General features: G+C 43.3%; 1 protein-coding gene across 1 annotated transcript in view; it reads right to left on the bottom strand.

The window, feature by feature from the left end:
* Positions 1 to 26572, bottom strand: part of TRIM71 (tripartite motif containing 71) — a 46760-nt gene extending 20188 nt beyond the window's left edge. The window contains exon 1 of the mRNA XM_033164925.1: positions 25152 to 26572. Coding sequence (XP_033020816.1) covers positions 25152 to 26102 — 951 coding nt within the window. The 5' untranslated portion in view covers positions 26103 to 26572. The remainder of the gene's footprint in view (positions 1 to 25151) is intronic.
* Between the last annotated feature and the right edge of the window lie 233 nt (positions 26573 to 26805).

Genomic DNA, 26805 nt, shown 5'->3' with positions numbered 1-26805 from the left:
TACCTGACAGAATACCTCAATGCAGGGCTCATGCTATGTATGCCAAGGGGCAAGAAGAATGTGAGTTGGGATAGCTTAGTTGGTAGAGCATGAGACTCAATCTCAGGGTTGTGGGTTCGAGCCTAATGTTGGGCAAAAGATCCCTGAATTGCAGGGGGTTGGAATAGATTACCATTGTGTTCCCTTCTAACTCTACAATTCTATGTAGGCATAGCTTGGCCAGGCCAGATCGTCATGTATATAATGTGCATTCATGTACATTCATGTCCCAGTATCAAAAGCTTGTTGTACGAAAATTCACTTATCCAAACAAGAGGAATTAGTACTCAAATCTCACTATACACACCAGAGATTCAAATATCCAAACAGCCAGGCCTGCATGTAGTGCTGTAAACAAAGGCCTTAAACAAGCCTTTGCATTTTGCTGGTCCACAGCAGCTGTTTCACCAGAAACTATGGTAGAACGAAGGGGGAGAGATCGGACCAATATAATCAAGCTGGTTTACATTTGACCATACATCACTGGTAAACCTCACTTCAACTGTTAATGTTAAATTATATTCAGACAGAAAACTGCCTCTGTCCTAATGAATGGTTTCAGGGTTAAGCACCCATGCTCCCAGGACTGCTATGTTTCTCAGATAGTCACTCAGGAGATGGTCATGGCGGAAATACAGTCCTTGTTGGCAGGCAATTAATTGATTCTTAAAGCTCGTATTTTGAAACTGGCCAAGGACTGAAAATCTGGCAACATGGGGTCCACGTAATGACTCATTTCTCACATAACCTAAGGCTCAAGGCAAAAGACTCTTCCAATATCTTGTCCTTCTCAAGAGGAACCATAAACGAAAGGCCTTGGGCAGAGTTCTCTCCTTAGACATCTGGATGACCAATTCCTAGGAACAGAGCTAAGGCACATAGCATGGGAAGAACTCGGCTCAAAAGCTCTGCTTCCAATCCACACCTTTTGCACGTCAGCTCGCATTGGAAAAGGCTGTTCAGATGCGCTATAAAACATGCAGATTTTTGGCACGTGTGTTTTCCTGCATGCATGTGAGTGCTCATCTTTAATGCTGTGCACTCTATAGAGATGCTTCCATTGGCTCCAACAGAGTCATCAGTCTTAAGTTTAATTCTGTCTTGCGGTCAAGAAAAGTCAATTATTAACAAAACACAACTACCTGAAAATTGTCCTCTCTATTAGCATATGCATGCATTCATAGAAGTGTATTTTCAGTATCTTCTAGCAAGGATCTTGCTCTGGATATATATAATTTGACTTCATTCAGCAGAAGAAAAGCCATTTGATAATTACTTAGCAAGGGAGAAACGATACACTTATTTCTTCTCAAAATAATTGCTACATGTCTGTCCATCACAACATACACTGCTATAGCAGCAGAATAATTAAAGAGATTAACGTTAAAGCGAGCGTGTGTTAAAGGACCGAACATCTTACACATGCACAATGTTGGAGATCAGGTAACCAGTGTTTGTATTCCGTGCTACGCTAGCAGACAAAAAACTAGGTTAAGCACCTTCTGTTACAGGGGGTCAGAAGAACTTGCAGGTGACTCTTTAGAAAAACTTTATTTTTCCTAATTTGCGATTTGGGACCATTTTACAGTGGGCGCAATATAATGTACTCTTTAGAACAAATAATTCAAAACTAACAAAAGGTCGATTTGCTTTTATTCGTGCATTCTTTTGCCTGGGCACACAATTTGTTTTCCGTCTAGCAAAATATTATCACAAAACTCATGTTGTGTGTACAATTAAAAATATGCAAAATGAGAATTCTATTATTTTATTAACAGAATTCAGCAGGGAAGAACATTTCACTGTTTCGGTAACAGTGATGATTATTTCCCTCCAACATGCAAACCCGTTTTAAGTATGGCATGCTTTTTAGTTCTATTGTCCATAGCTTTGGGAGTACAATAGACTTTGACTCAAGTTAATTTTTCTTTCCTTATGGAAAAAAACATGGCTTAGAGCCCTGTCTCCACCTGTATTTTAAGATACACTTTCCCTCCCCAACCCACCTCACTGGGTGGCAACACCTTTGTGATCCTAAATCATTCAAAGACTCACTCTTTGAAAACCTTCTGAGTTGCAACCAACACCACTTTTCTTTCATCAACCCTTTAGAAATGTCTGGTGTAATTAGGCCGCTACCATAACTGAGGCTAACAGACTTGAGAGTCATGTGTACCCTCTTTCCAGTTCCTGGGCAAATCATCCTCTCCCCCCCCCTCCAGTTGGTGAGGGGAGAGACTCCATCAGGCAAGACCTCTTTCCACCTGCCTTGCCTTACCCTCTAGTCTTTGCCTCTCAATTTGTATTGTATTATTTTATGTACCGTGGCTTGCCGTTGCTTTATTGATTAGTTTAGAAATTGTTTATTGCAAATATTGAGTGGATTTCTGTTTAACTTTTATATGTTGGTATTATTTTATATTACCCTAATAATTGTTGAATGTTACTTTTTGATGTAGGTTGCTTATTTTAAAGTTTTGTTTTTTTATTATCACATTTTTGTATTGCATTAGATTGTTATAAGATGTACATTTTTTTGTTTCTTCTGCTTGTAAACCGCCTTGAGTATCGTAAGATAGAAAGGAGGTATACAAATAAAAAATTATTATTATTATTATTAATCATGATGCACTTTTCTGTTAGTACACCAAATCTAGCTTGTGGCGAATGTCAACAAGGGAAGGAAGAAGGATGGATTTGTATAGAAGAAAGATGGAGAAAAGGGAGCATTTGAACCATGGGCCTTTCCACAGCTTTAGAAAGCAGAGTCCACAGTTCTTCTTCCTCCGTGGTTCCAAACAAATACGCTTTGCTTGATTTGCAAAACCTAGAGAATCCAGTTATGTGAAAGATTTTCCATTTTAGAAATGGCTCCCATATAGCAGAAGTCATAGACAACACCAGAAAATTAAGATATTAAATTATAATGAAGTAGAAGGGAAGTTAATTCTCAGTAGGTGTGTTCTCGCCACAAGATACACTAACTTTCTTCACTCCACTTATTCTCTTATCGCCGCTCTTCACACACCGGTGTTAGGAATTCAGATATATAAGCTAGGCACCAAATGGCTCCTCCAACACAGGTTACAGTCGCCAAAACAGAATGTCTAGTTGCCATTTGGGGGCAAGACGGCTCTAACGTCTTTTTTTTCAAGTGATGCACTGACTGTGATGGATTATCAGTTAAACATCTGGCTAGTTCAGATGACAACCTTGAGCTAGGTTAAGAACTTTTTGAGAACTTAAAGAAAAGTCACTTGATATGTGGAAGACAGTCCACATACGTATTGGCCTACTCCTACCTGTTTCTTAATGGTGATATGGACCATTTATAACGGTAAGAATATGTTTCACAACTGTGAGCAGGGCTGTGGGATGGGGTAAGTGAAGACAAGATACAACCATTAGCTATAACGTTCACTGCTCCTGCTCAGGCTGCAAATAAAAAGTATTTTGGTTGCCGAGATTCATTCTGGTCGTGCAGATAAAATATAACTGATAGAATTCTACAGGACGTGGTATTAGTAGGGCGCTAGGCACAATTTTGCGTCTGAAGATTCTCCATTTGCGAGTACCTCAGAAGGTCTGGGCGCCATTTTCTGTGCCTGGCTGACACTCAAGGATTACTGAAATGTATGTGCTTTGCAGCCTCAAAGTATATGTTAAGGATACACAATATGTTAAAGGCTTATACAAGAAAGGGTAGAATGTTTTGAAAACTGAAGCATAGTACCAATATTTTCACTGGAAACACCAAATTAAACATGTATTTTTATTTATTTATGTCACAAGATATATACACCACTTGACTGTAATAAAACCTCAAAGCAGAAAGAAAGAAAGAAAGAAAGAAAGAAAGAAAGAAAGAAAGAAAGAAAGAAAGAAATACAGAGGGAAGGAAGGAAGGAAGGAAGGAAGGAAGGAAAGAAAGAAAGAAAGAAAGAAAGAAAGAAAGAAAGAAAGAAAGAAAGAAAGAAAGAAAGAAAGAAATACAGACAGAAGGAAGGAAGGAAGGAAGGAAGGAAGGAAGGAAGGAAGGAAGGAAGGAAGGAACTTCTTACACAAGGTACAGGCACAAGGTATTCTTCCATATATTTTCTTTACCAGTGTGGAACAAAAATGAAAAGCCTCGAAAGGGTCCTCTCCTGAGGCACACCTCAACTACCAATCCCTGTATGTACAGCTAAGGTATACATAGGTCAACTCTGCCCAAACGTTCTGTGTTTGTGCTCCATACCCATTCACCATGCCAGATGGAAAAAGCTGTTCAGATGCACTGTGAAACAAGTAGCCTCTGACATGCATGTTTCTGGCAAGCATTCTTGTGCAGAGTGTGTTACCCACAGTATTGTTCAACTGTAGCTTCCCCCTTCCTTCCTCACAACAGAATTAATTCAGCAGCAGGCATTACAGAATAAGAGTGCATCTACCTCACAGGATAAAGCCCCAATGCCTTCATCTTTTCTTTTCTGTTTTAAAGAGGAAAAGAAAACACTGGCCCTGCCTCCATTGACATACCGTACTTTTCCGTCTATAAGACGCCCCCCATGAATTAAACTCAAATTTAAGAAAATGGGGGTAGATGGCACAGTTGTTGAGTTTTTAGGGGCGATTGCCGAATATCGCTCACCCACACACGTCGCTAAATCCGCCTCACGTCTGTCCCATCGCCAGCAGAGGCTGCCAATCGCCTGCCAAACTGCCGGAGTGTCAGCCAATCAACACCACCCATCGATGCAGCAACCAATAACACGCACAATAGCCGCTGACAGCCTCGGCAGCAACCAATCAAACGTCCACCTTATGCACTACCCCATGTATAAGAACGACCTCCACTTTTTTGCATGATTTTTAAAGAAAAAAACATAGTCTTATACATGGAAAAGTATGGTAAACTGCAACCAGAGTACACAAATATTGTGACAATCCACATTAACTATATATTTTGATTTCCCATTCATTTCTCCTCCATTTGCACTTAACAAAATATGTAATGTACAACTCTTCTTTATCCATGTTGTAGGAAATCTCCCTCCCTCCTTCCCCCCCCCCCAAATATGCAGATTGCTCTTCCTCGGCAACCTTCTTCCTAACACACACTTAGAATTCAGGAGCAGGTTCCCTCCTGTATAGTTTATATCTACAGCCACTGAATTATGACATATATACTTCCCACCACCCTTCTATTTCCCCTCCTCACTCTCTCACTATATATAAGGGTCTGGTGACTTCTGTTTCAGTGTATCTGAAGAAGTGTGCATGCACACGAACGCTCATACCAAGAACAAACTTAGTTGGTCTCTAAGGTGCTACTGGAAGGATTTTTTTGATTTTTTGAATTTATATTTTGTTTTGACATATATAAAGTCACATTCCTTCCATCCAGCCTTACGGGTCAGAATTCCAGTAAAAATCAAACTCAAACGATAACCAGTATCTCCCACACAACATTTTCAAGTGAAATAGCCCTGCTCCAGCATGGAACAAATGGGATACTCTGCGTCAGCAAAGTCCCACTTGATGCGATTGCCCCCAGCATGATAAGTTTTTGACATTTCACATGCCCCTATGGTGGCAACTGGTCTTGCTCCCGTTAAGATCTTGTCTACAATTACGTATTAAGAGTGTCCCAAATGTCACATACCCAAGCAAAACAAATATGCCCTGAGGCTTTCAGTACAGTTGTCAAGATGTCTATAATATGCACAACCTCCAAGCTGAGATGCAGCATGGCTTAAAATTAACAGCTGCCAGGAACAGTTACAGGTAGGTAGCTGTGTTGGTCTGCCATAGTCAAAACAAAATAAAAATTTTTGAAAATTCCTTCCAGTAGCACCTTAGAGACCAACTAAGTTTGTTCTTCGTATGCACTTTCGTGTGCATGCACACTTCTCTGCCGGGAACAGAGAGGGAGAGGGGCGGCCACTGCCCTTGTATCCTGCATTTGGGCCTTCCATTCGCCACTGTGTGGAACATAATACTAGACTGCCCTTTGGGCTTTATCCTGCAAGGCTCACCTATGTGTTTTTGAGCTAAAGAGAATTTTCCTTCTTACACCTACCTATCCACACACAACTCCCATGTCTGGTTTTCTATGTCCTTTGAATTTCCATCCCTTCATAAACTAGATTAACAAATATTCTCTCTCTCTCTTTTATTCAAAGTTACTTATAGATTGGAAAGCAGCACATTCTCCTCTCCGAAAGCCAATGTTCGAAACGCCCATTGTTCCAGGCACATTATGCGACAGGGAATTTCATAACCGCAAGCCATTTCTGAGCTCCGGGTTCAGGTTAAAACTGCAGAGTGGAAGGAAAGGAGGACCTTTTTCTCTTGCCTCCTCACTTCCAGCTACTCTTTGAAGACTGGAGAAGAGACCCTCTTAAGAATATTAGAGGGGTGGGCAGGGGAAGGACTAGACCAGGGGTAGGCAACCTAAGGCCCGTGGGCTGGATGCACCCCAATCGCCTTCTAAATCCAGTCCACGGATGGTCCGGGAATCAGCATGTTTTTACATGAGTAGAATGTGTCCTTTTATTTAAAATGCATCTCTGGGTTATTTGTGGGCCCTGCCTGGTGTTTTTACATGAGTAGAATGTGTCCTTTTATTTAAAACGCATCTCTGGGTTATTTGTTGGGCATAGGAATTCGTTCATTTGTTTTTTTTCAAAATACAGTGCGGCCCACCCCACGGTCTGAGGGTTGCTGGACCGGCGCACGGCTGAAAAGGTTTGCTGATCCCTGGTCTAGACCATGTGAAAAATGAACATAATGTTTTAGCTGCAGTTCATTTTCAGCTTTGTATTACTGTTATATTTAAAAAGCGCCTAGACATTCCATTGTTGTGCCAATAACCTCGGTTTAAGGTCCCATTTAGCTCCTAGCTTTTCATATCTCTGTTTCTAACACTGCCGAAAGCTAAGCTTCCCTTAGTTTAGGGGGAACTAAGCAGAAATAAAAGAATCTAATTTGCATTTACCACTCAGAGTTTAGGGAGGGAAATTCATAAGGGGGTGGTATCCATATTTTAATTTAAAATAACCATGCCATTATTATTTTTTTGCTTTGTCTTGCTTCATTGAGAATTTAATTGTATGATCAACAGAAGATAAAGAATACCAGCAATATAGAGATTTATATACAATAATACTATGATGGGTGGCTTCTTTTTGATGTACACTTCCAGGATTTCTACCTTGGGAGTCTTCTGGAATTGTGTCCGAGGAAAGGGCATGGTGGTACATGCGTTAGCCCCACCTGTGCACATTCTGGGTCTAGGTCTTCAGGTGTTCCACTGCAATGTGGGGAATTTTGAGGTAAAGGGACCCTTGGACGGTTAAGTCCAGTCAAAGGCAACTATGGGGTTGCGGTGCTCATCTCGCTTTCAGGCTGAGGGAGCCGGCGCTTGTCCACAGACAGCTTTCTGGGTCATGTGGCCAGCTTGACTAAAACGTGATGGAACACCGTGACAGAAACCAAAACGCATGGAAATGCCATTTACCTTCCCACCACAGCAGTACCTATTTATCTACTTGCACTGGCATGCTTTCAAATTGTTAGGCTGGCAGGAGCTGATTCAAACCGCCCACCTTCTGATCGGCAAGCCCAAGAGGCTCAGTGGTTTAGACCACAGCGCCACCCGCGTCCCATAAGGAAGATGACGACGTAAGGAAGGGGAGAATGCTGCTTCTTTAAAATTGGATTGATTGGAGAGCAGAATCAGGACTTTTGAGGATATGTTCTGGCTTGCTAGTAACCTTAGACCTTTGTTGCTGTGGCGGTTGTTGCTGTGAACATTGTGTGTATAAAGTGCCACGATTCTTTCTCAGCTAGCGAGTGGTCTGGAAAAGCCCGACATTGCATATTTCTGAAGATAAGCTGGTGTGGAACCCTTTTGACTGCCCACGGTAGGAATCTGGATAATGAGTAATTTGAACAATGCCAGCAAGTTAAGGAAACTGTCAGCAAAAGAGGTTGGATTAATTTGGGAGATGTGGTAGTGCAAGATCTCTGAAGATATTCTAAGGAAAGTAGTGTCTGTAACTTTCATATGAGAGATGCACATGCCATACATTTAAATCACAAGTTGTTGTCGTCGTCCCCAAGAGAATCCTGGGAACTGTAGTTTGTTACGGCTGTATAGCACCATAGCTCTGTGAGAGGCAAACTACAGTTCCCATGGTTATTTGGAGGTGCGTGCGGTGTGTTTGAATTCAAGCTGGCTGGCTGGAAGGAGCTGCTGGAATCTGCCCCTTATGGTGAGTGACTGAGCTGTAATACCTTTGCACTTAGGAATCCTTCAAACTCAACTACTGAATCCTTCTATGCAGGAAGAAGTTTAAAGGGCTTCCTTTCCTGGCTGGCCCTTGCCTGAGCAACCAAGTCCTCTTGAGCTCTCGCATGTTCCTGCACCTTTGTTTCCAACCTCTTCCCCCTTGACTCTGGCTTTTGGTTTGTCCTTTGATCCTAAGGAGCTCTTTGGTCTTGCTTGGCTCCCCAAAGTTGCCACAATAATTTCCATTTATCTCTTACTCTTCTTCATTCATAAATCAAAACAGCAAGGTGCTGACATAATACACGAAATACAAATTAATACAATCCAAGGCACCGTTCAAAACACAGAGATACAGTTAAGAACAAAGCTCGATGAGTAATCTTAGGCTGAAAAGATAGGGATTGGCCCAATCTTCCTACTTTTTGTTGCGAAATGGGGAAAATTTTGTACACAACCACCCTGGGATAAAAGTGTAATAATAACTAACATTTTATTCAATAGAAAACCTCTCTCTCACTTTCCTTGAAGAGCTTCTACCTGAAAGTGAAGTTTGTTGGGAAATTTAAAATGAGAAACGTGGATGTTTTGGTTGCAAGTTTCATACTGCCTAGAATAAAACACTTAAAATCTCAAAATTAAATTAAAAAAACCCAGACTGTCTAGGAGTACCCGATATCTGTGGTCATTAGTCAAGACTGCCTAGTCACGAGTTTTGTATATTGCATCAAGGCTGTGTGTTTATTATTGCTATCTATCATCCCTAGTGAACAAAAACACAGAACACCCAATCTGTTTGTCCCTTTCAAGTTTAAAGGTTTTACTGGCATGGGGTGGGGCATCTTTAATTTAGTAACAAGCCTCGAGGTGCAAGATACATCTGGAAAGAAACAAAAGCCCAGGGCCCAGCAGTACTGGGAAATTAAAACATTGGGTCATATTCAAACGGACTAGGAAGTCAAAGGTCAAGGCAGCATTAAATCATTAGTTTCCCAGCTGCCACCATGGCGTGGTGTTGACCTTTGATTTTGCAAGAAGTGGCCCATGCAATTTTCTGGTGGCAATCTGGCAAGAGTTGAATTTTCTACTCACACCGTAGCATTTCCTGCTGTGGAGTAACAATCAAAGCATCCAGAAACATCCAAGCACCAACAATTCCAAGAGGGTTAAATTAAATTTGTTTAACTTTTGAATTTGTGAATAAAATATATTGATAATTATGTTATCGCTGGTATGCTGGAGGTTTTACAAAAACACACACACAGCTGAAATTTGCTGGCACTGGAATTGTGGAAGTGGGGCACCACTGCTAGTTCAGCAGCAAGAGACGTTGAGTTCTGAAGCTATGAACTTCATATGTTGAGTTCCACTTTGTACAATATTATGAACCATATGCAGCAGGTTGCCTGAACTGAGCTCAAAACAGATCAAGCTAGAATGCTATTATTCAAAATGCCTTCAGGGCCAGTTATACATTTCTCCCCGCTTACTAAAATAAAGCTCTTCAAATGGAAAACATTATCATGTGCAAAAATTTAAAATCATGCTAGATTGCAACAATCTTCAAAGAGTTTAATCCCTCTGTGTCTTGCTAAATAGCAATGTTGCTTTACCAGCTTTGCCTCTTATCAACAGCGACAGGTAGCCTATCTCGGTGTCAACCGAGCAAAAATACGCAACTTTTAAAATATTGAGATTTTAAGATGAGAATTATTCAATGTTGGAATTTAAGGGAAGCATCCTCCCGAGAAGCAACTCGAACATTTGGGATGCAAAAGGTGAGGCAGAGTAGCCAAAAAGTATTTCGCTACAAATATCTGAGGTAGACAATGAAGGGTACTAAATAATTTCTCCAGTCCCCTCCACAAAGGGAAAGCAGGCAGAAAGCCGGAGTACTAAACAACAATGATCAATGCAACAGCTAGAAAAGGGAGCAGAAGGTCAAAGGAAATGATTAATTCTGTGTAGATCATCAACAGGATGGGTCCTGGGCTGGCTCACAAGACCCAGCTACCCTAATAAGTGCATGTGTTGACTGTCTTGGGAATACAAGACTGTGTTAGAGAGGACTCCCCCCCCCCAGCTATACTCACTCACGAGGGCCAGGTCCCATTTTGTTTCAGTGAGTAAAAAGTAAAATATTCCAGGATTAGGTCTTACAATTTAACCAACATCAGTAAAAGTAAAGGGACCCCTGACCGTTAGGTCCAGTCGCGGACGACTCTGGCATCTCACTTTACTGGCCGAGGGAGCCGGCGTACAGCTTCCGGGTCATATGGCCAGCATGACTAAGCCACTTCTGGCAAAACAGAAACGCTGTTTTCCTTCCTGCCGGAGCGGTACCTATTTATCTACTTGCACTTTGACGTGCTTTCGAACTGCTAGGTTGGCAGGAGCTGGGACCGAGCAACAGGAGCTCACCCCGTCATAGAGATTCGAACCGCCGACCTTCTGATCAGCAAGCCCTAGGCACTGTGGCTTAACCCACAGCGCCACCCGCGTCCCTCCAACATCAGTACTCGTTTGTTATAATAATTCTTGAACTCATGGAGCCCATCATTATCCTATTTGCTCTCTCATTTTACACATATATTACTGCACTCCTGAACTTCTAACATTGGAACAACATGTCCTTGCTTTTCACAGCTTCTTGTTTGAATATCTACTGCAGAGAGGAGACTGTGCTGGCCCTGAAAGTTCAATTTTTGTACCCCAAAGGTTTCTAATGTTGGGTGTGGTCCCTCTTCTGTTGCCCGTTTTCTTAGAGATGCACATATACTGTTTAGCTATACGCTGTGATTATTGTAAGTTGTTGGTTTTTGGAGTGGGGAGATTTAAAAAGCACACAAAACTGGATCAAGCTAAGAATGTCACCTGACTTCTCCAAACAAGTTTCTCTGCTAATGTAATGAAGCATAATCTTGAATGCCAATAGCCTATGTTATATGACCTTAAGATCTCTCTAGTATCTAGCAATTCTTAATCTAGCTTCAGATAACATGAATGCAATTTTTAGCACAGAGATCTGCAGCTTTCCAAAACACACTTTTTTGGGGACAAATCTAAAGTTGGATTTATTGCTCTTGTTTTATCAGCACTCATTCCTCATTAAAGCAAAACACCTATGTTCTACTTGTAACCACTACTTCCACAGTGTAGTCAAATTTGCTTATGATTTAGCCACGGTATGGCTCTGCTGTAACTAAAGGTATCTTGACCCACGGCAACTCTTCGCTAATAATGGTTTGCCTAGCAACCAACCCTACTAGGAAAAAGAAATAGATGTACAAACTGAGAACTGCTAGAGGTAAAAAAAAAAAGGGGGAAGGACAAATTACTTTTTGGTTGGTTATGTTCATTGTTAACATAAACAATGAAATCATACCAATCTCCACCCGCCCCCTGGACTTATAAATGGTTGTGGATAAAAAAAAGTAGAATACATGCAGAGCTTCATGAACTAATGTTTGCTGGAAATGCCACTCATCTCTCTGGAAAATAAGGGATAATCCATGTCAAATGTGTTGTTTTATAGCCTTGCTATAATTTCTATTATATCAAAAATCAGGAATGTATTGCTGATGTCTCTGGCCCCCCCTTTGTCTCTGCTTCAATATTTCATGCCCATTTTCTGTGATGTTTTTGTTCTACACTTGATTCTGCCTTTTTAATTAAAAAATGGTAGCGATAATTGTTTCCTTAGCTTTATCCAAAGCAACCTCCTAACTCAAGAATGTTTAGCAAAGGGCCAATTCATATGTGAACTGCCATGCAAGTGGCCAGGTATTTATTTGATTTTTAAGCCATGTGCATCTGAATACATGGGCACACTGAATTCTAAGGGTGCCAGAAGCATCCTTGGTAGGGATGCAGGAAAGAGCTACAGGAAGAGGCCTTCTCTGTGGCTGTGCCCAAACACTGGAATTCCCTTCACCTGAAAGCTTGTTTGGCATCCTCTTGACCTTCCATTGTCTGAACAAGATATTTTTGTTGCAGCAGACATTGGGCCTGTTGGGTTGAGTAGTTTTTAATAGGCCAATTTCCTGCTTAGGTGTTTTATAAGCATCTCTGCGGCTGTTGAAAGCTTTACAGTAGCAATTTTTGATGCTATTTTTGAAATAGAATAGGAGACCCCCTCAAAAGCACACTGAAGAGCTGTTATCACTACTGAAACTGATGACTTATGAAGATGGTACATATGAACCATTTTGTAGAACGTAGGGACTTGTGACAATATTTGCCGGTTTAAAATTTTAAAACATAACAAATATACCATGTAGCATTCAGTACAATTACTGGATTGAAGATAGTTGCTAAATAAGTGTTTGTACAAGTTTCCTATAAAATATTTAGTATAGATCCTTACAATATGTGTATTCCTGTATGAAACAGTTGTGTATATTTGCAGTATGGCAAGTATTTTTAAAGTTTTCCTTTGCGTTTTTGGTGAAAATTTGTGTTAAGCCACACGAGCCTTCTGGCTACAGTGGAAGGGTGGAGTGAAGGTTTACTAAATAAATGGCCATGCAGAGAAACAGTGTTAACCATTGGTGTTCAGAGACACTGCCATTTCTGTGATCGTGGCTGTACACGACATATGGTCATGTACCCATATACACAATAATTCTGTTGGTTAATATATTAGCCCCAGGATTCTCTTTGAGTAGATAATAAACAACAACAACAACAACATTATTATTATTATTATTATTATTATTATTATTATTATTATTATTATTATTTGTACCCCACCCATCTGGCTGGATTTCCCCAGCCACTCTGGGCGGCTTCCAACAAAAATCAAATACATTAAAATATCACACATTAAAAGCTTCCTTAAACAGGGCTGCCTTCAGATGCCCTCTAAATGTCTGGTAGTTGTCTATCTCTTGGACATCTGAAGGGAGGGAGTTCCACAGGGCGGGCGCCACTACCGAGAAGGCCCTCTGCCTGGTTCCCTGTAGCTTTGCTGCTCGCAGTGAGGGAACCGCCAGAAGGCCCTTGGCGCTGGATCTCAGTTTCCGGGCTGAATGATGGGGGTGGAGATGCTCCTTCAGGTATACAGGACCAAGGCCGTTTAGGGCTTTAAAGGTCAGCACCAACACTTTGAATTGTGCTCGGAAACGTACTGGGAGCCAATGTAGATCTCTCAGGACCGGTGTTATGTGGTCCCGGCGGCCACTCCCATTCACCAGTCTAGCTGCCGCATTGTGGATTAATTGCAGTTTCCGGGTCACCTTCAAAGGTAGCCCCACGTAGAGCGCATCCAGTAGTCCAAGCGGGAGATAACCAGAGCATGCACCACTGGTGAGACAGTCTGCGGGCAGGTAGGGTCTCAGCCTGCGTACTAGATGGAGCTGGTAGACAGCTGCCCTGGACACAGAATTAACCTGCGCCTCCATGGACAGCCGTGAGTCCTAAATGACTCCCAGGCTGTGCACCTGGTCCTTCAGTGGCACAGTTACCCCATTCAGGACCAGGGAGTCCTCCACACCTGCCCGCCTCCTGTCCCCCAAGAACGGTACTTCTGTCTTGTCAGGATTCAACCTCAATCTGTTAGCCGCCATCCATCCTCCAACCGCCTCCAGGCACTCACACAGGACCTTCACGGCCTTCACTGGTTCTGATTTGAAAGAGAGGTAGAGCTGGGTATCATCTGCATACTGATGAACACCCAGCCCAAACTGATTGGCAAAAGCTAAAAATTGGCACATGTGTGTGTGGTTCTATTTAATAGAAAAGTCAGTAAAGCACTTGGATTGCTTCCTAACAGAGGCCAGAACTCCAGCGAAAAGCAAGGTAAAGCCACAGCGAGACACAATACTGTGCGCTGTGGGAATTCACTGTATTCCTCACACCAGAGTCTTGGGAGGGAACTTTAGTAGCTAACAGAAACATGCAATTTTGCTCCTAGAAGGCTGGTGATTTTTACTAGAGTATAATGAAAGCTAGTTTAACTGTATTATCACTGCATCCAACCATGTGCCACCCAAGAAGCTTATCCTGAAGTGTAGTTTATATAGATTTTATAAGTTTCCTAAATAAATGCTTATGCACACAGTCTACCATTAGAAAATGCACACCTTTCTGAAGAGCTTACTTCTTCTTCATGTCAACACACATGCCGAACACTGACTAAACGGCAACAAAAACTTCTTTAAAAATGATCACAAATTGCTTCTCTTCTTCAGGCAGCCAAGTAGGCAAGATCAGGTCCGTATTCAGAGTGTGATGAGGAAGGATGTTGCATTCCCAGTTAGAAACTGGTATCAAGAATAATAAAGGCTCATAAATATCTGAACTTACCGGTAACCAGTCTGAGTTTGCATAGTCTTCACGGTAAATGCAAAGAGGGTGGGGGGTAGGAATAATAATCCATTCAGATGAGTCGCCTCCCAAGCAAGCAAGCCAGCAGAACTCAAATCTACAGGTCTCAAACTGTCAATACTTGTTAACACTATCAGTTTGTTCCCTTTTTTAAGGGGGGCAGGGGGGGTACTCACCCTGTGTAATTCTAGGAGGGGGATAATTAACTTTTAAATCTAATGTAGGCAAGATCAGCATTTGCTTCAAAAGGCACATGTGAGAGAAAATAAGTGTCCTTCACAGATTACTTGAAAGGAAGGTGGTATCTCTCAATAAGCCCAATCGATGGCTTTCTATCCCAGGCATTTATATTGGTCATTTCCCGCTTGTACTATATCTGTGTAAATCAAAAGTTGTAGCTTGGAAAAGGGGCGGGGTGGCGGGGCGGGAGTGAACCTGGAATTTCTTGTGTGCTTGTAAAAAGGCACAAGAACCATTGTGGAGAGCACCAGGGCTTCAAGTTGCCCCATATATGAGGCTCCACTATCTCACTACGTAAAAAAGTTTCCAAAATAGTGCAGTAACAGAATTTAGAACATGCCAGGTCCACAACAGCCTAACGAAGACTGCATTGGGAATGCAGCATTCACTGTTCTCAATATGGAGTGACAGGAAAGGAGGAGCCAAAAGTGATTAGAAGCCAACACAAAGTTCATCTCCTCAAATATTCATCTCCATTCTAAGATGCAGCTGAGAAGAGACCTTCAGGTTAATCAACAAATCTGCAACAACACAGAAAAGACAAAGAGGAGGATTCAATCCAGGAGTTGCTGCCAGTACTCCATGAGTAGGCAAAGTAAGGCCCGTGGGCCGGATCCAGCCCAATCGCCTTCTAAATCTGGCCCGCCGACAGTCCAGGAATCAGCATGTTTTTACATGAGTCCTTTTATTTAAAATGCATCTCTGGGTTATTTGTGGTGCCTGCCTGGTGTTTATACCTGTACATGAGTAGAATGTGTGCTTTTATTTAAAATGCATCGCTGGGTTATTTGTGTGGCATAGGAATTCGTTCGGTCCCCCATATATATATATATATAAATAATCTGGCCTCCCATAAGGTCTGAGGGACAGTAGACCGCCCCCCCCCACTGAAAAAGTTTGCTGACCCCTGCAGTACACACTTCTCCAATATAGTGTTTATTGGTTGAGCGATGGCAGCCTCAACACTAACACAACTTTCATTGAAAGTGTCTCCCCTCTTTCCTACATGAAAGCTTTGATAACAGGGAGGAAATGCATCTCCACCTATTTGGCTCAATTTTTCACACAGTCCACAGAGGGCAACAGAACCAAATCCACTTCCTTCCCCTTAAGCTTGAGTGGCAGAGTACATGCTCAATTACAGACTTCACCGAAAATTTTCAAAGTTTCTGGCACGGAATATCCTTCTGACTGAATTGCTTCTACAAGAGAAGCACCCACTGCACATTACTGAACATTTTGGTTGCTGTTGCCAACACAAAACTGATTGGCACACAGTATTTCATTTTAACGCAATATTGACAAGGGATCCCACTCTAGAAATGCAATGCTCCTGATATATAGATATTTTAATGGAATGATACTTTGCATAATGAAAGATACTTTTTATTGGTTTTTCTATTCCTCGCCCTACGTTAAAAGTTAGAAATCTTACCATCTGCTAAGGTCAAATAACCAACCTACAACAGGACTAGGGGTGGGGAGGGAAATCTAACCAGCATGTGCAAGCTTAGAATTAGAATTGGTTCTACCAGAGCTACATACATCTCGATCATGGGTAGGCAAACTAAGGCCCAGGGGCCGGATCCAGCCCAATCGCCTTATAAATCCAGCCCACGGACAGTCTGGGAATCAGCGTGTTTTTACATGAGTAGAATGTGCCCTTTTATTTAAAATGCATCTCTGGGTTGTTTGTGGGGCCTGCCTGGTGTTTTTACATGAGCAGAATGTGTGCTTTTGTTTAAAATGCATCTCTGTTATTTGTGGGGCATAGGAATTTGTTGATTTTTTCCCCCTTCAAAATATAGTCCGGCCCCCCACGAGGTATGAGGGACAGTGGACCGGCCCCCTGCTGAAAGTTTGCTGACCCCTGATCTAGATCCATGTTTCCTTCCTCTTCTGTTCTACTCCCTAAGAAGAACTACAGCTTTTTTAAAATCTCATTGCCCCGCCCCCACCTCAAAATTCACATAGGCAACATAACTGGATGCACTTGACAACCACTGGTATTCATCATTGCCACTACTTAACTTTCTAAGGAAATGCAGCTTCCGGGTTTCCACTTAGGACACAGTTAAGATGGCAGACATTTAGATTATGGAAGTATACATAAGATACCAAGGTGACACAGCAGCAAACTTAACTCACAATTTCAAGCTTTTTTTTTTGTTTGTTTCTTCAGGAACTAAGCTCTCTTGCTGTGTCTTGACTTACAGTGTTGCATGAGGCAGGATCAGAATACAGTACAAGGTAGCATTAAAGCCAGCTACACATCAAAAGTTGCAGGGAGCTGGGAGCCAACCCATCGCAATACTTGTTTTAGTGCAATTAGCATACATTCAAGAGGCACAAATTTCAGCGAAGATGCTGGAGCCAGTCCATTCATAAGTTTAAAAGGTCACAACAGCTCTGGTCCAAGCAGGGATATATACATTCCAGGAAGTACGCAAAGAGGGGAGTTTCCATTGTTTTAAAAAAGCACACAGAGAGAACTCACTTCTGTTTCTCATTTTTAAGGGAAGGCTAGAAGAACGAAAATCCATGTCATCCTGACAGTACAAATGTATCTAATCATGCTGGCTTCTAGAGCACAGTGTTTTCTCTGCTTTTATCAAGAATTGGCACACAACAGGGGTTTTGCGCAAGATATTTGATGAAATGCATGGAACACAGCTGAAATGGGTATCTGACATAGATAAAATTAAACAGGTTGCAAAATCCAAGCAATACACAATATTTTGCCCTAATCCCTGCTGCCATCAGGACTTTTATATGTTTCTGACGGATTGCTCCTTTATACCTCAGAAAACATGCCAGCTTTTTTACCCCATGAATAGCTGCATGTAAAGCTAATGCATATATGGGACATTTGAGAGCCTGGCCATCTGAAAAATTATTGTGAGTTCACACTGCAATCTAAAGCAACACAATGAAGAGGATGGGGAAAGCAAAAGAAGGAAAAAGTGGCATACAGCCAAGACTAACGGAGCATCCCACAATAAAAATGATACTAACTCACTTCCAATACAATCGTACCTCTGAAGTCGAATGAAATCCGTTCCGGAAGTCCATTCGACTTCCAAAATGTTCAGAAACCAAAGCGCGGCTTTTGATGGACTGCAGGAAGCTCTGCAGCCAAACGGAAGCTGCAGAAGCCCCATCGGAAGTTCAGGTTCCAAAAGCAGTTCGCAAAGCGGAAAGTCACTTCCGGGTTTGCGACGTTCGGGAGCCAAAACGTTCGAGAACTAAGCTGTTCGAAAACCAAGGTACGAATGTATTTAACACAATGGGCCATGTTCAAATGAGATCCCCTTCTTTTATGAAGCTAGACGGCAAACTTTGCTAGCATGCATCTTTGAAAATACATCCATCCTCCTTAATGCAGCCTACTCCATTTCTCCCAGAACGCTCTGCCTCTTTCCAACTAAAAGCACCATTTATATGCAGAACCTGCAAAATATTCTCCTGGTGCTCTGCAGCTGTTTTGAACTGCACTTCCATCAGCCCCAGCCAGCACACATGTCAGCTGGGAGATGATGGGAGTTGTAGTCCAAAAAAGCTGGGAGCCCACCAGGCTGCCCAAGGATATACAAGCAGTGTAAACTTTTTAATCTTCTCTTTCACAGTTCAACCAACTTTTCTCCAGAAATCAAGTTCTGCATCCAATCTAGTACCCCTCTAAAAAGAGGATTAAAAAGAGAAATAGCCTAACCGAGAGTTAAGTAGAAATATCACGATGGGTGTTAAATTCACAAAGGACAGGCCCTGGCACCCCGGCAAAAGAAAACCTTTTTTGGAAAGGGTGCAAATTTCCAGTGGGAAGATCCTTCCACATTGCAATGTTATTGTTAGATGCCTTGATTATGCGTTTGAAAGGCAGGGTATAAATCTAAGCAATTTTTTAAAAAATGATCGTGAGGGATAAATCAACAGAGAAACCATAAAAAACAAGGCTTGGGGTGCATATGAAAAACCGACCCTGTGAATACAGGGCCAAAACTGGTTACTAGTTCCCAGTTACTAATCTGAAATAAAGGTAGGAGCACAGGAAAGTTAATTCACCTTAATAAATTTATGTGTCTCTGAACTCCAAAATAAGATTTGGTCTACATCATAGCTCCATGATACAGGGTAGGAACGTGCAGATACAGGCTGCAGTCGCTTATTCAATTTGCTGATTAAGCTCCATTTTAAAACTTTCAGGCAAATAAGGAACTGGAAACTATGAGCCAACTTTAGCTACATGTTGTCGCTGGAAGAACCTCACTCAGATATCTGATTTACCAAGACAGATATGAGGCTTACTCTTTGAGCCCGAGGGAAATGTTTAACTCTCTCGTTTTACACTCTATATAATCAAATTGTTACTTTTTCACTAGCTCTTGTCTTGATGCGGCTCTTGGGGTCACTTGCTATGATAGCTGGCACCATGCAGTCTGTTGTTTACCTAAAAGACTGGCGTGTTTCTGGGGGGAAAGTTTGAACAATTCTTAAATTCTAGTGTCACGGTTTTATGGCAAGCTGTTTCAGGAGGCAACAGTACTGGGTAGGCATCCTTGCTAAACACAGTTGACCAAAACGGAGGTGGCACACAAGTTATCATAGCAAAACTGAAAAATAAAAATCCATGCTCATGGATTCGAACTCTGCAAATGGCGCACAACAAATTCTGCATGGGACTTCTGACATGTGTGTCCCCCCAAAATAATGTGAAAACCGGGGTTCAAAACAGGGACACAGTAACTCCATCATGCAACACCTCCATCAGAGGGTGGGTACAAGAGAGCAAGCCAGAAAGAAATTTATTCCTCCTCCCTCTCCCCACCTTCACTGTTCAAGCTCCCTTTTAACTTACCCAAGGCAATCAGCACAACTTGAGATAACTATGTTTGTCCCTTGGATTAAAGGTATCCTGTTAAAGGATACTTATTCAGTACCCACTCGGCAAGCACAAAAATGGAAACACTGTTGAAAACAGTCACGTACTACAGACAGAAGCTCTAGCAGACTAGCCAGGCTTTCTTATTACATTTACATCCCATCTTTCCTCCAGTGACCTCTCTTCTCCCCACTATTTTCTCCTTACAACAACAGAGGAAGAGAAATTAGAATGAGGGCTAAATCATGCACACCTGGCCTAAGATTGCCTGATGAGCTTCACAGCTGTGTGGACATTCGCACCTGGGTCATGCAGGTCCTAGTCCAGCACTCTCTAACCACTATACCACACACCAGTGTAAAGAAGAGTTGCAGAAGAGCAAACATTGTACAGAGACTAACAAAAGTCGCAAACCTAGAGGAAATGGAAAGTATTCCTGGTCCTTTTGTGCTAGTATCAATTTTTTTTGTTACCTTCTCTGACAGACTTACTAGGGAAGAAGCCTTCAACAGACTTACATCTTGAGTAGACACTGACAGAATTACAGTGTTAAGTAAGGAATATTTCAAACTCAGGCATTTAGTTGTGGTATTTTGAAGAATTGCCTTAGCATGTTTGGGTTTTCTTCTTCTCTATATTGCAAACATAAATGGCTGAATTCTGCAACACAATTGCACAGTCTCCCAGATCAGGGACACCTTTCTCTTATTATTTTTAATTCTAATCAAAATTTTCTCCACAATTGTTCATTTGGTACAATGAAAACAAGCTGTGAATTTACTGTAATCTTTCTCAATAATATTAAGAATTCTCTAGGGTTTCTGTTTTGGTATTCAGAGGCATCTCTCTCTCAAAAAAACGTTTAAGATAGACGGGATGCTTCCTTCCCCCATTGCTGTTTTGATTCCCCAAGTATTCCAAGTTTTAGCTCACCCCTTGAGCTCTGGATAAGGAAAGTCCATCAGGATAAGCAAAGTATTTTAACTGATCAATGCGGATCACCAAACACAGATCAAGCAATTTCTCTCTATGCCACTTGAAGACATGGCAACAAATGGTCAGCGTTAAGAATTGTCAGCTCCATGCAGTGAACAGCTGCCAGTGAACAGATTCTAAAAACTGGCCTCCACATGGCAGCTGTGATGGGAGCACTGGCCCATCACAGGTTGTTTGAACATTAGATGGGGAAGGTAAACCTTAAAAATTAAAGGAAGAATGTTAATATCAGATTTGTATTGTGTTCAATATGCAACACAGCACATTCAAGTGCATTTTTTCCAACTACAGAGTTAAAACCTTCTTTTAAAAATAGAATTCTCTACATTTTTACCTGCAAAAATCTAACTGCATTTGTGGGTGGGTGAGCATAGCCTTCAGAAAGTGTGTTTAGGACTGCAACTTAAAAATATTACAGTGACAAGAGTTTACATCACTTATTCACCAATTATCTACTGCAATTATTCCAGACAGGGTGAATATACATCTGAAAATCCAGAAATGGGACTTTTGCAGGAAGCAGGCAACAGAAGCATGAACGCAAAGCAAGATGCAATGCAACTTAATTTTTCAGCATGGTACAAGATCTCAGTATCATTTGGAACCTAAGCTTCCAACCTAAGATTCAGTTACAACTTCACATTCAAGAAACATACCCAATGCAGCTATAGCAACAAGTATTTCCAGTTTCTTCCTGTGTGCCCTTTTTAAGGTAAACCAGATTAAACCATAACTGAGAAGTTACTGAAAATATTTGCTGGGAAGAAGGGGGAAGAAGACATCAACAACTATCAGCAGAAATATTCCAAGTACTTACAGCAGTAAGGAATGTTATTCTTGGTTCAGCTTTGCAGGCTTAAAATTTTGCATTTAAGAGTTCCAAATGCCCTTCAGAGGCCCACAAAGAGACAGGAGTATTTGTTAAACATTAGAAAGCTCTGTGGGAGAACCAAGTGCTAATGAGGAGATTTTTGCATTTCCTCAAACCCTTCCTGAAAAAAGCCTTCCTAAACATTCCCTTTATTTACCAAATCCAGGCATTCTTTCTCCTTTTTTTCCTAAATAACCACACATAGAAATGGTAAAAGGTCACCCAGTTTCTTGGTATGAACAGGGGAAATTTTGCCCACTCAGTCCTCCTAAGTCATGACTCTTATCTCTAAAGTAGTCAGGACCAGCTAAGAACTTTGCTGGGAAGCAAGCTATCTTCTTAACAATGAAGCCAATGGAAAATTCCACTGTGGCACTACCGCCAAGAGGAATGTCGCAATGAGGAATGTCGGCTCACAAATTGAACTTCCAGTTCATGCAGTTGCTGCTAGATTTTATTATTTGGGGATCAGAGTGCCTAGTTAATTACTACAGTAACAAATGGTTAGAATATAGATTTATGCCAAGTACGAGTCTGTTCTTTTAAATAAATAAATAAAAATGCTAGTACTTGGAAAAATTGCACTAAATTGAGATTATCAATGCGCTGCAGCCTTTTATTTATACATTTAATGCAATGTGATTATATGCCTATCCTTGTTTACAGCATACAGGTGTAATTTTAAAGCATTATAAGAATAAACTGATAGCAATTTGCTCTTGCTTTCTTATTGTTTCTACACTGCTCCAACTATTTCTATTTTATGTTATGTGACTAATGGGAACCTTGCCAGAATTCAAATTTAAGGGCATTTGGGTCTAGCTTTTGGTTTAAATGATTAGTTTATTAGGAGTGCAATTCTAAACGTTATTTTTCCCCTTTCATTTTATTACATGTTTTATCCTTCTAATGAAAAGCTTCTTCATTGGCAGCATAAAAAGTCTGTCCTCTCACCAATATAGGAACTTCCAAAACAGCACTTGAAGTCCTCACAGCATGTTGCTTTTCAACATCAGAACTTGGGACACTACATAGCATATTTTTATAATAGGAAACTGATTTTTTTTTTTTTGTATTACCCAATGCTTAAGGTTTAGGAGACAACAAGCTCAAAAGGACCTCTCCAGTTATGCAATATCTCAGGATCAGCAGCTCATTTCATTTTCACGTTTCCTTCCCAATCAAATAAACTCGACAATAGTGACTGCATTTTTTTGTTATTTTTTGTTCCTGCCCAGAGACAACCTCTAGACAACGGTGACAGGAATATTTTTGGAAATTGAACACTCTATAAGTAGCATGATGTATTATTTTTTTTGCAGGGGTGGGCTGCAACACAACATACACATCCAAAGAAACTCACATGAGTTATATTTTCTTTAACTAAAGAAAAGTTCAAACGGTGAAGATTCTTGTTTAAAAATGAAAAAGAGCAAATGTGAATCACCATATGAGAGAGACACAGACAGAGAGACTGGTCTTCAAAGCCATCTTGAAACCACATCCTCTGACCATGTAAGCCTTTGTCTATCCCACATGTGCAAGCTCTAGCTGTTACTCAGCATTGAGAGAAAGATACTTTACATATGCTCAGAGGCATTTGGTTCCATAGGTCAGCCTTGAGTCATATTACACCCTGGGAAACTTCTAGAAGCTACACATTTGTAGATTTACTTGCCTGCCACAATCCTCCACAAAATTCACAAGCCAAGAGATGGTGATCCTTAATTCCTATTTCCATAAAGGGACTTGTAGCATTTCCATTTTAAGAACCCACAGTCTAAACTGCAGAGCTTAGACTGGCAAAGTTAAGCAATCTGCTCATGTAAACCACTATTTTCAAGAAAACAAATGGGTAAGGGAATCCTGAAGGAGCAGCTTCAGTCCATCTCAGGAGACAACCCTGCAATGCTGGGAAGAGACATGGAAGTCACAAAAAGGAACTTGCAACAAAGTGAAAAGTGCAGAGTTCACAGGGCTTCAATTGTCGGCTCTCTGCACTTCATTCATTCTTATTTCAGTACTGTATGTTATACTTGTTAAATTCATGCCCCCCCCAACCAGAACACACACAACAATTGTTCTTCAGCATCCCGCTCTTGAGATCGAACCATCCTCTCTTGCCTGCAGCACACAGCCGCCCCCCCCCCAGCAGCTCTACTGCTTTGTACAGCATTATGGAGATTTACTCCAGTTAAGCGTGGACAGCTCCACGTGAACAAAGCATGCAAGACGCAGGAACAGGGAAGTAAAGGGCTGGAAGCAGCAAGCACACCATGTAGGTGTAAAAAGGGGGAGAATTAAAGGAAATTAAGGTTGCCAGATGTCCTGGAAAGGAAGGGCAAAGCTCTTTTAAAAGGCGCGGGGGGATGGAGGGGAGGAACTTGACAGCCCCATAGAAAAATATATCCATTTCAGTACAGCTACAAGACAATATTATGAGGAATAAACGAAGCTATACAATAAGGGGAATTGCCAAATGCACGACAAAGTATACACTTCCTGCAAAAGACAAGCAGAACTTGTAAGAACCGCTATAAATTCTTAACAGAGCAACGATTTGCACAGGAGGGACCCCTTATTTCACAGCATTCCTCTTGAGGCTGTTAAGGGCACAGATTCAAAAATAATTCCAATTAACACAAATCGGTTACACCTAGCATCTTGGAACCACCTTCCTGGAAATCACAAGGCAGATCAGAGGGAACAGTACAGTGGATAACTTGTCTCCTTTGATTTTCTCAGTGCACACTTGTGAACAAAATCCGGGTTAATAGTAAGTACAGAAGCAGGGTCCTATATGGTAATAGCTGTGAATTTAAGTCATGCAACCTAGTGCTGTTAACCAGCAAAACCAAAACTGTGTTCAAATATGCCTCTTCTGTAGGTGCTCTTTAATTCAGATCGCTCCACCCAGGGTGCACAGCCGCACATGATCTAAGCAAAGAGTAACACGTTTCCACCTTACATTATCTTCCTTCCCCCCCCCAAAAAAAGCCCTCAAAAAAACAACAACCCCAGAACAAAGCAAGCAGCCATCTGAAGTTGATTTGGGGCAGGACTCCGGAGAGGGTTCTCATATCAAGCAGCTGAATACACGCGGTTCAGAGACTTTATTGCTTAATTTAACCCAACACGGTTAATGCAAGCTGCTCTCTATCCAGTCCAAATTACAAACCCCCAAACATCAGGGCAGCCGAGGCCAGTTTGCAGGGCCCCCTTGAGTTCCCTCCCTGTTGAACTTCGGAGGCGGCTTCTCTCCCCGCCTCCCCACCCGGTTCAACATCACTTCCACAAGACGCAAGGCGATTCGGATCAAGGCACAGGAGCCAACTCCTAGCCCCCCCCCCCAATAAAATATTTGCGAGTCCCAACCTAACCCCAAAAAGTTCATATGCACTGCGATTCAAGTGGTGTGCGTGTGCCACGTCTTGGGGTCGATCAGGCAAGGCGAGAATTCCCTCCCCCCCTCCCCCAAATGCTCGATTCCAGTTGGCAACCCTGATTCGGACCAAGGAGCCACTCACCTCGTCGTCGTGGTGCTGGCAGTAGTTGACCCGGTCCGAGAAAACGGAGGAGAGGATGGTGTAAGGCGCGGCGGAGTAGGGCTGGCTGAGGGCGAGCTGCGCGGCCGCCGAGGCGGACCCGGCGCCGGTAGAGGCGGGCGGACCCGGGCCGAAGCGCTCGATGAAGTGGTCCTTGGTGAGGCGGACGCGCTGGTGGGCGCGCACGCAGTTGTCGCACAGGTGCTCCTGGCAGTCGAGGCAGCGCGAGCTGGCGGTATTGCCTTCGTCGCAGGAGCTGCAGCGAGGCTCGCCCTGGCGGCTGTGCGGCCGTCGGAGCAGCAGCGACGAGCCTCCGCCGCCCCCCGACGACGCCGAGCCAGCAACGGAGCCCGGCGACGAGCCGCCGCCGGCCGAGGCGCGGTGTTGTTGTTGCTGCTGCTGCTGCTGCTGAGGCGCCGACTGCTGTCGAGGGTGGTGGTGGTGCCGGTTGTTGGTGCTGCTGTTGCTCCCTCCGACGACGCCTCCGCCTCCGCCGGGTCCGCCAGGGCGCCCGTTGTTCTTCTGGTCCTCGGCGGCGGCCGCCACGACGACCACGTCGAGCAGGTTGCTGAGGAGGAAGTTGGACGAGGGCAGCGCGTCCATGCCCGACGGCTCCGAGATCACCACCTTCTGGTCGCAGATGGGGCAGCGCAGCTTGAGAGAGTCCCCCGCGGCAGGGTGGCGCTGCGCCTCCAGGCACTGGCGGCAGAAGGCGTGCAGGCAGGGCAGGACGTGCAGGCGCCTCGACGGGGCGCACGAGGAGGAGGACGAAGACCCCCCGCCGCCTCCGCCACCACCCCCTCCTCCAGACGAGGTGGAAGTCTGCGAGGACGACGACGAGGTGGACGAATTGGACGAGACCGGAGCCGGCGAGCCGCACATCTCTTTGCACAGCGGGCAGATCTGGAAATCCGACTCGGGGAACGAAGCCATTGGGGATTGCAGGGGAGGGGGTTTGGGGGAGGAGAGAAGGGGGAGGGGCACGGGGCTAGCAAGGAGGCACCATGAACCCCGGTGAGCGGCGGAGACCCGCTTGGCGAGCCCCGGTGGGTGGCATCAAGGAGGCGCGGTGTGAGGGCGCTGCTCCGAGCTTCCTCCTTGCAGGCTTGGCGGGCCGGTTGGTCTGGCCTCTCCTCCCTCCTCGCTTTCCCGTCCGCCGCCCTCTTTTAAGCTCCTTCAGGGCCCGGGTCTCTCGCGCTGCCGCGCCTCGCGAGTGACTGCGCGCTGCTGCGTCTTAAGCCGTTTCCGAGCCGCCGTCGCGCCTTCCTCCTTCCCTCCCGGCGCAGCGCTTCTGGGACGGCGGGGCGGGCGACCGAAGCTTTCCTGGTCTGGAAAGTGCATCGGCGCCCTCGCGTTGAAATCCAGCGCGGAGTGCACGTCGCCGGGGGATGATTATTCCTCCTCCTCCTCCTCTTTCTTTGACCAGGAAAAAAAAAACTAAATAATGGGGAGGGGGGGGGAGAAGTCTCTGAACCCAGAACCCCTTTCCGCCGGGCTCAGAAGATGGGGAAGAGTTGGGCCGAGGGGGAGGGGGAAATGTCGATGGAGAAGAGGGAGGTCGGTCTTTGGGTTCACTTCTTTCTTGAGAGACTCCGGGAAAGGCGCAAGTTGTTGCCCAGGCAGGCTTCTCCGGCCC

Source organism: Lacerta agilis, chromosome 12 (assembly GCF_009819535.1).
Source record: "Lacerta agilis isolate rLacAgi1 chromosome 12, rLacAgi1.pri, whole genome shotgun sequence".
Lineage (NCBI taxonomy): Eukaryota > Metazoa > Chordata > Lepidosauria > Squamata > Lacertidae > Lacerta > Lacerta agilis.
Note: the sequence above shows the minus strand (reverse complement) of the source record. Positions and strands in the feature narration are given on the sequence as shown.